Raw genomic sequence first — 10,431 nt, forward strand, 5'->3', positions numbered from 1 at the left:
ATACCTCTAATGACAAGGCCATTGTAGATATCCTCATGTCATAATCCCCTAATGAATCTATCAAGAAATTGATTATTATTGAAGCACTCATTTGAATTACAATGAGAATTCAAATTCTTTAAGCGACTAATAAAGTCTCTCACCAACTCTCCTTCCTCTCGTTGGGCTTTCTGGAGCTGAGAGGCTACACCCCAAAGCACTCTCTCTCGTATGTATTCTTTCAAAAACAGTCTCCTAAGAGTAGGGTAAATACTTTTTTCTTCCACCCTTAGGGTTCTATACCAATCCCCTGCCTTCCCACTTACGGTTAGGCTTAAAGCATTACTCTTATGCAGGTCATTGTGTTCTCCTAGAGAATCACATATTTGTTCAAACACTCCAATATGCTTTCGCACATCCCCGTCTCCACTGAATTTTTGTGTGAGCTTGGTTATTTGTACTGCCTTACTTCTAGTTTATCTATCAGACGTGTAACGCATATTCTCAGCAATAGATCGATCGATAGCTTGAGAAAATGTTGCCAAGTCACCTAAAGTGAGCAGGCACCGTCGGTGAAGGCACTCCAGAGACTACATGTGGAGTAGGTATTGGCATTGGGCTTGGTGTATAGGAAACCCTTGGGTTCCACGGTTGGTACGGTGTTGTGTCATGTGGCGACCCAAAGTTCGTATGTGTGGCCCTAGGCATAGTAGACGTCGGATGTGACATGCTAATGCTAGCCGGTATGGTCCCATGAAAATAAGAGCTTGGGTGTTGTGTTTGTGGAGCATAGGTTGTTGAAACAATGGGAGGGGTAGGGACTACATGAGTACGTGGACCCATAGGTGCATACGATTGGTACACACTTGTAGGTACTGTTGCAGGCATTGTGCTACCATGTAGCGGTGCTTTACTAACAAATGAGGTCCACGGCGTGTTTCTTGGCATGCCCATCATTGGGGTAGGCATGGTAGCCGTGGTGTCATCAAGGGAAATATGCGCTAGACTTGGAAAAATAAAGCTATCACTTGTAGGCTCAGATTGCACTGAGACCCCTGGCAAAACAACATATGGGGGATCTATCGGACTTACCGAGGGAGTCTCCATTTGCGATAAGGTTGGTTGTTTAGCCTTCCCTGTATCCAAGAATCTCATGAGACCCGTTGAAGGCATGTGAATCCCCTGGTTCTGTCTCTCTAACTCAATAACCCTATGGATGACCTCACAAACTCTTTGTTGTTGATCCTCCACGCTAGTAGCACTTGTTGTGGATTGTAGGACATCTAACTAACACACGTGATAGGTGTGACCTGTGTATAGGTTGGTTAGAGTTTACGTTTGTAGTTCGTACTCCCATTTCTCATTTAAGAATGCTCCATCTAGGATAGAGGTGTTAGGGGTGTCCTTTGAACTAGATGCAATGTGGCTCTCTATGGATTGACCCTTAGTGGTCGCTAATCCAAGAGCACTTGATTGCTCTCCTAGCAATGATATTGGCATAGGAGCTTTCTCTTTTAGCTCTCTTCGTTGCTCCGCCTTGCGTCAGCTCTCAACTTCCTTTTCCCTAGCCGCGATGATATATCGCTCAGCCTCTTGCACTTGCACAAGGCTTCTAGCATCGAGTAATATGACCTCGGAGGGAAATAGCTCTGAAGAGTCAGGAGGTGTAGTGAATGAAGTATTCACGTGCACATTCTCTAAGGACATAGGGTCTACGTTGGTCATGAATGGAGAATTTACTTCCTCACCCCCCTCATTTACATCATTAACTCCATGTTCGGAGCGAGTGGCTCTACTAAAGGTTTCCTTCAAGCGGCTAAGCACGCTCGGTCCGGACCGTGGGCCCATGGTATGCATGTCTTGGCTTGAGCTATCAGGATTAGGCATTGGGTAACCCTCCATGACGTCATAGTCAGAGGAAGAGTCACTAGTCGCTATGTTCGGGTCTTGGTTTGTACTACCTTGGGTCCCCGCCGAGGGCCCGGAACCTAAGGTAGGTGGATATTGAGAACTCGCGTAAGTCGAAATTCTCTCTAGTTGCTCCATCTCTAGCACACGACCAGAGCACAGATGCATGTGCCTTTGGCACCCTACAAGCGTCGGCGAATAACCTCGAAGGTTAACCGCTTACTTTTTTAGGCGTCCGTTTTCACTCGTTTTTTTAATGTTTTTTAATGATCGATTTTTTAATTAAAGTGTGTGATAGCTCAAAACGAGCGTATCACTCAAAGGATCGTGGTGTGCTTTACAACACAACGTTCGGTCACCTGAAACTCCGTTGGTCCTCAAAAAATCGATTTTTAGCTACGTGTGAAGCTAAAATACGTAATTTTAAAGGGTGATTGAGGCCTGAGCCTGAGCGTGAGCTTGGGCTTGGGTCTGGGAGATATTTTCGATCCCGGTCCTACCTTTAAATTTTTTATTTTTTTTTAAAAAAATAAAGTTTTTTTTTTTTTTTGGATAAGGTCGCTGCGGTCTACGTGCGAGCATACACACACACACTTTACCTACCTACTTACAACTAATACACCTACTGTTACACACTAACACACTTCATTAGCTCTCACAGATCTACTTCCTACTTACTGTACTTTACATTACACAGAACTAACAACCTTAATAATAACACCTTAGCACAGAGAAAACATAGTAACCTTTCAAAACTTCATTAACAAATAAATGCATAGTAACAACACAAAATCCTTCTTCTCAACACACACACCTTCCTTCCCTACCTTTCCTACGATTGAAATTGCACCACGGAGAAGCAAGGAGTGCTACTCGAGCTTAATGCATGGCATTTTCCCGGCAGCGGCGCCAAAGATGTGCGCGTCTGTCACACGTGTCAATGCAAGGAACTTGTTGATACACTGTGTGCGAGCCACAAATGGCTCCAAGCACGTAACTAGACTAATCTAGCAAGCTCAAGAGAGCAAGGGTGTGTCACTCACCGCTCTACGCTGGGCTTCATGGAGGATTCCTCGCCGCGAAGAAGAAGGAGCCGCCATCATGCCGTCGTCGCAATGCTTGATCACTCTCTCTCTCTCTCTCTCTCTCTCTCTCTCTCTCACACACACACACACACACACACACACACACACACACACACACACATACACAATGAGGTGAAGAAGAAGAAGATGGAGATGGAGATGGAGCAAGAGCACTCTTCTATTGCACAAATGAAAGAATGAATGAATTTTAGGCTTAGTTGACTTTTATATGAGCTCGCCCCATTCACACTTGGGCGCCCATTCTTAGCCAACTAATCCTTGAATGTTCCAGTTAGAGTGCGCCTCTCATCGGCGATCACTTTACCCTTTTCCTATTGGACCGAAAAGCCCAGTACCTGACTCTACCAAATAAATAATACGGCATCCGTCGTAGGCGATAGGGTGTCCGTGAGCCGCAAGGGTTAATAGTCATGTATCACATGATAACAGAACGCTATGTTTTTTGACTTGGAGTGAAACACAAGGCTCTTCGCTAATGCAATCGTACTTTGATTGTGATAATACAACAAGTCTCAAGTCTGCGTAATTCCAAGATTTCTCACTAGGCAAACTAACCACATGACTTCCTTGCTAACATTAGAAATCTCCGCATGCTTTGTCTTTGTGGTAGAAGATGACATACAATCTTGGAGACATGATCTCCATGACATCACTGATCTAGCAATAGGAATATATAGACAAATGTGGATCTTCAACTATCCACGTAGCACGCATAATCCGCATCTATGTAACCCACAATGGATGCATCAGTATTCCCAAGGCATAAGCACTTGTATATCGTACCTTTCAAATATCTCAAGATGTGTTTATGCCTTGCTTTCATTGCTTCCTGCTAGGAGTTTCCATAAATCTGTTAACCACTCCCACTAAAGATTGTCCATAAATTTGTTAACCACTCCCATTACAGATGCAATGTTTGGTCTGGTGGCTACCATATAGCACTTTGCTATTTTTGCTTTCTCAGCATTACATTTGAGAGCATTTTTCGTGCTAAGTTTTGTATATGTCTGCATTGGGGTACTCAATGTAGCCTTCCCCTTATATATTAAAATGTTGCAATTCATTGAAATAAAGTATCAAGATGATAAATGAACCATCGTTCAGCTTTTAGGTATACAAGTAGTGATCTTCCTAGCTCCTTTCATCAGTTATACCCTAGTACAATTCTAAGGTTTCACTTAAAAACCCTCTTGCTATTCCATGTAGACATCCTCATCAAGATCCTCACAAAAAAAAATTATTCACATCCATCAAAACCAATTCCATGTCCTTAGTGGCTACCAATCCAATCATGAGATGCAATGTAATCATCTTGACTACTGGAGAAAATATTTCATCAACATCCATGTCTTTATTTTGCTTGAAACCCTTAGCAACCAATCTAGCCTCATACTTAGACTCGTGATCTTTTGTGGTCTACTTTTTGTACATCCATTTCCAATTAAGGCTTGCTTGCCCTCTAGCAACTCAGAGGGTTCCCAAATTTCACTAACCACGATTGAGTTGTACTCAAATTGCATTGCATATTCCCACTTCACACTATCTTCCATCTCAATAGCCTGTTGGTAACAGGTAGGCTCTCCTACAATTAGTGACCAATAAATAGTCTAATTCTAGCTAAAATTGCTTAGGGGTATAAGATACATGTGTAGATCTGTGTCTTTACCCTTCTCTCTTTGCAACAAATGGAAATCTTTCTTCATGTGTCCTTTCTTATCACAGTCAATGTTTTTCTGTTATGTACATGCCTCTTGTTACGTGCCTTCTTGCAATCGTGAGAACGATCATGACTGCAGCTACAACCTCTCAACCTTTGATTGTTCCTTTGGCTACTTCCACTTTCCATATATGCCCCACCATGCCCACCAATGTCAAGAGACAAAAGTTGAATCTTTTTGAGGAGCCCATGATGTAAATGTATTTTTGTAAATGAAACTACAAAAATTATTGTATTGCTTGTATACATCCAAAAACATAATAGATCTACCTAAATAGTCATAGCCATCATCATCGTGTCTATACTAGACATTCTGTAGCCCGCTCAGTGACTAATCACCATCATACATTATACATGAGATAGTTATGGTTTATGTTGGTGTCCCACTACTACTTTAGTGCAATAATACTCCTAATTTTCTTTACATAAAAAAACATTTTCTTTCAACTTAGATTATGTATGCTTGATGAAGCTAGTGATATGATCTTTTTTATGAGTGTGTGTGTGTGTGTGTGTGTGTGTGAGAGAGAGAGAGAGAGAGAGAGAGAGAAGAGAGAGAGAGAGAGAGAGAGAGAGAGAGAGGAGAGAGAGAGAGAGAGAGAGAGAGAGAGAGAGAGTACACGAGTGTATGCGTGCGTGTGCGAGGACGCGCTCGTCTGCTTTGTAAGGAGACCATCAAGATATTATGGTGATAAAGAACCAAGTTTTTCTTTACATAAAAAAACCTCTTCAAACTCAAATTGTGCCTGGTCCAAGCATTGAATTATATGTGCCTTTGTGTGTGTGTGTGTGTGTGTGTGTGTGTGTGAGAGAGAGAGAGAGAGAGAGAGAGAGAGAGAGAGAGAGAGAGAGAGAGAGAGAGAAAGAGAGAGAGAGAGAGAGATTTTCATGAGTGATGAAACCACCATCAATCAATGGTTGTGTATATATAGCTATCTATTGTTTTTTGGGGCTTGTATTGTGGCCTAAATGGAGAGAGAAAACACTTGACATGGAACAACGATCTTACCCATTTTTGTGTGAGTACACTCATGTGTGCATGTGTGTAGATGCACAAAGCTAAACCCATCCCACTGTTACCTAATTACAGCACTATATGTCCATTTGCAAAGTTGTTGCCTTATGCTTTCTCTTTCGATAATTCTCTCTATGATAGTGTGTTGCTGTGTAAGTTCGTGCATGATCATGTCTTGGCTGTTGTACTCGCATGCCAAGCATTTAAGTTGAGCCACTATGGTTTTACTTTTAGATGACTTCCCATCGACCTTATCTAAATGCCACTTACGCCTTACCCCCCGTTATGAACTCCCTTATCCTTGGTGTGTGCAATACACAATATAAATAGATATATTTTTTTGGCATTTATCCTTATTTTAGCTGCTGTTAGTGAGTATTTTTGTGAAGAATAAAGACAGTCAGAAATAATAAAAACTTATTGAAAAACATGAGAGGAGGTTCTGAGAAGACACTGTCAGCAATCTTGCTGCCATTGTTGTTGTATCGCTTACTCATCACTTGACAGCAAAATGTGCATGTATGTATGAATATGGATAGTATGTGTGTTTATTGTAAATAACCTAGTGTGTGTGTGTGTGTGTGTGTGTGTGTGTGTGTGTGTGTGTGTGTGTGTGTGTGTGTGAGAGAGAGAGAGAGAGAGAGAGAGAGAGAGAGAGAGAGAGAGAGCGCAATAAACATAAACATAAATATAACTACTACATTAATTAAGTCAAAGGCAAAGACACAAAAAGTAATGATCCATTAAAAGGTATGTGAGTGCAATAACTTTGTTATGAAAGTGTGAAATCAACCCCTTCAATTTAACCATAAAATGCGCTATTCAAGCATTGACCTTGTAACCTGCATCCTTCATAAATCAAACTACTAAAATTAACCTTGAATTTATGGACTGCGACACATAAGAGGAATGCATGTGCTATAGATGTCAACACCTGTAAGAGTTTACGGACGCTTGAGGACCCATTGGCCATAGCTAGAGAGTTCTTAATAGAATGTAGACATAGAGGTGGGACAATGGGTAAGCTAGCTATAAGGGAGATGGTGGTTTTCTTTTGTTATGGACGAGTGGGGTGATGGTGTTAAAAAAGAGAAGTTGGTCGTGCAATGCAAGTAGTGGGGTGACTTACAAATGTGATACTTCCATTTTGAACCACTTATCCCCTAGCCATATTAACCCATATTGGTGAGCCTCTATTGGATTTAAACCAAGGCTCTACTTAAAATGACAGGCAAGTGATCCCACCTAGAAGATCTGTTCTGCTATTGTGTGTGTGTAGTGGCCCTCCTTCCTTCCTGCACGGTGGTTAGTCACTCCATTTTCAATCTCAAAACTTTATTGTTTTTTGGGGCTTGTATTGTGGCCTAAATGGACAGAGAAAACACTTGACATGGAATAGCGAGTCATAGACAAGGTGTAAAACAATAACTCTTGTATTGAAACTTTGCCGCAAACACCATGTAGGCTGAAGTGTCAATTGTATGGTGGAGGGCCACCAATGGATTGGCATGTGCACCTTAGTTGCTAAAAAGTTGATGCAGGGCTTGGCACTCTCTACTCTAAGGGAGGGAGGGTAGGTTGAAGCATGGACATGAGGATGCAGTGCATAACCATTAAATAGACAACACAACCCTTTTCAATTTTTTGGCCAGGCTTTTCACACACATGCCAATTTCCACAAACCTTGATTAAAGTCTCAACTCATGTGATCATCATTTAAGTCACAAATGTATGGCTTGCAAATGTGTTAAGGTCACTAGGATAATCCTTTGAGATTCGAACCCATGAAAGAATCTTTGTTTAGAAAATTTTGGCCATCCACTTAAGAGGAAGTACAGCATCATTGCCTCCTAGGGCAAGCCAAACACTTCAAAGAGAAACTTTAGACTCTGAGTGCTCTAGTGAAGGGTGTGATTAAAGTCTCAACACATGTGATCATCATTTAAGTCACAAATGTATGGCTTGCAAATGTGTTAAGGTCGCTAGGATAATCCTTTGAGATTCGAACCCATCAAAGAATCTTTGTTCAAAAAATCTTGGCCATCCACTTAAGAGGAAGTACAACATCATTGCCTCTTAGGGCAAGCCAAACGCTTCAAAGAGAAACAATAAATCTTTAGACTCTGAGTGCTCTAGTGAAGGGTGTATGATGGATGCTAATCATGCAAGGTGGCTATGGTTGAGGTGAGGTTGTTAAGTGAACATGAGCCACTTATGAGATTGGGTGAAAATGTGTGAACGACAATGGTGAGAGGATGGGAAAGAATTTGATTAAGATTCAAGCTAAATCGGCGATCGCACATTCAAAAGTGACTAGTTTCCGTAAACCAAGTAAATAGCTATAAATTTGTCCAAATGGAAACAGATCGACATGACTCAACCAAACATAGAACAATATTCTCAAGGAATCAGATCGACATGACTCAAAGCCAGCCATAGAACAATATTATCAAGAATAATATATAAATGCTCATGAATGTTAAAATCATCCATGATATAAAAAATTATAAATTTAATTTGAGATAACAGAAAAAGCTACATATATCATCCTACAGACACAACCAATTTAGCAATTATCACTTACTTCCACTTATAATTTCAAAACTGTCAAAATGAGTAGAATGCAGGCTTACAAAATTATTAGGAGTGAATTCTATTCACTAATTATAACTACCCTTCGGACTTGATTTCACATCAAAGAAAACCTTAACATAACCTTGATGAGGTTATATTCAACTGTCACAAAATACTTCTTGAAAACAATCTACATAGAGTACTCCCACTCAAGGGTTAAAAATTACATTCTCTACTATGATGATAGTTCGCAAAACCAACTCCTGCGAGTTTAACTTGGAAAAAAATTGCTAGAAAACTTGAATTTAGGCTTACAGAATGATGGAGAAGCGACTGTGAACTTGTGAGCCACACGAGGGACAATAAAGCTGGCCGTTTTCGAAGGCTTGTTGCCACAGTTGCACACAGTTCTCACAAGTTCGAAAGTGATCACAAGGGAAGAACACTTCTATTTTCTGTGCAATCATGCATATGTTGCATTAGGTGAGATCTTCCATAGTGGAAATCAAAGAGCTAATGTCTGCCTGCGCCTTCACTATCAGCTTGGATTGTTTCATAAGGTCTCACCTTGCTCTAAGCAAAGGCTTTTGAAAGCTGCCGATTCCGAATTTTGACGGGTAAGATCTTCTTTGAAAGTTAACAGTTCAGCCTCAAAAATCCTCTTGTTCTGCATGTTCTCTTCCTTGATGGCCTCCTCCTGCGTTGAAAACTCTTGAGCAAGTGTCGTCTTTACCGCGTCACATGCATTCAAATACATTTCAGGCAAAGCATCATTGTTTTCCCAAAAAAGGCCAATGGTCTTGGACGGTGATGGAGAAGAATACACATCATGAACAAGCTGTTTGGACAACTCATGCACACTACCATGGACAGTATCTAAGAAACCTTCGCGAACGGCCTGGCGGATTATTGGCTTGGAAGTCAATGCAACAGATCCAGCGACAGCATCAACTGCGAGAGCTTCCATTGTTTCGCGGGGAGAGGAGATGGAAACCAGCGAAATATTGCCGCACTTAGACGAGGGAGAACAAACAAAAGCAGATATGGAGCTATGAAACGCATATCAAAAGATACTCAAGGAGAATGTTCTAGAAGTAAAGTGTATTTTAAAAATAAGATCAACATTTACGAGTCTAAAAGAAAAAAAAAATCAAAATGGTCTTTTTTGGGAAAACTTTGATTTTTTTTTCTTTTAGACTCGTAAATGTTGATCTTATTTTTAAAATACACTTTAGTTCTAGAACATTCTGTTTGAGTAGCTTTTGATCTGCGTTTCATAGCTCCATATCTGCTTGAAGCAGAATTTGCAAGTTATGCGGAATGGAGCCGGAGACAGAATTACACTATATATGCCACTGCACAGTATACTATGAGATAGGTGGGCGTTTTCATTGCCTCTTTAAAGAAGGCTTTGGACCTCTAGATAGAATCATGCAATACCAAGATCAAAGATGCTTAGGCTTGTACCTACTGGAACTACATCGGCACAGGGATAATCTAGTGAGAAGACAAAGAACACTACAACCTCAGAGGCAGATCACAGATTTCTTCGAATCGAGAGAAGCAGGAATGGAAGGGGAAGCAAGAGGCCAACAGACAACACAAAGGAGTACCCACATTCATACCAAAGGCACCCTAATTGACAGAGTGATTGAGCTTAGGAAATCGAGACGACCACGACCAAGATGCAGAAGCACACTTCACTGGAGGAGACTACAACAAAGGATTAGAAGCATTCTAGCCAGACACCCAGAATGCTCCTAAGAAGTTTATTTAATACTTTGTATTTAGTTTTTCACATTTACCTTCACACTTAGTACTTTAGTACTAAGGTACCCAGACATTGTAACAGATTCACCACTTTTGTATCAGTTTGGTCTCATAGGTCAATCTGGCCTTTTGAAGACGTTAATATAACATTTCATTTCTCTCTCTCTCTCTCTCTCTCTCTCTCTCTCTCTCTCTCTCTCTCTCTCTCTCTCTCTCTCTCTCTTGAATAACAAGTCTTGAGTTTGACTCTCCTCGTCGAATAGATCTTTAAGATCTCTTGGGATAAATGTGTCCGGCCACTATCGCAAGCTCTAAGTTGAAGTTGAACTGTGTCCGACCAATGTCCTCCTACGCTCTAGGTT

General features: G+C 41.0%; 1 protein-coding gene across 1 annotated transcript; it reads right to left on the minus strand.

The window, feature by feature from the left end:
- Positions 1-8,852: 8,852 nt before the first annotated feature.
- On the minus strand, positions 8,853-9,266 carry LOC147454278 (uncharacterized). The gene has a single exon (XM_086517306.1). The coding sequence runs from the start codon at positions 9,264-9,266 to the stop codon at positions 8,853-8,855; it is 414 nt and encodes a 137-aa protein (XP_086373432.1).
- Between the last annotated feature and the right edge of the window lie 1,165 nt (positions 9,267-10,431).

The sequence above is a fragment of the Adiantum capillus-veneris genome, chromosome 7, assembly GCF_014529385.1.
Source record: "Adiantum capillus-veneris isolate H3 chromosome 7, ASM1452938v2, whole genome shotgun sequence".
Classification (NCBI taxonomy): domain Eukaryota; kingdom Viridiplantae; phylum Streptophyta; class Polypodiopsida; order Polypodiales; family Pteridaceae; genus Adiantum; species Adiantum capillus-veneris.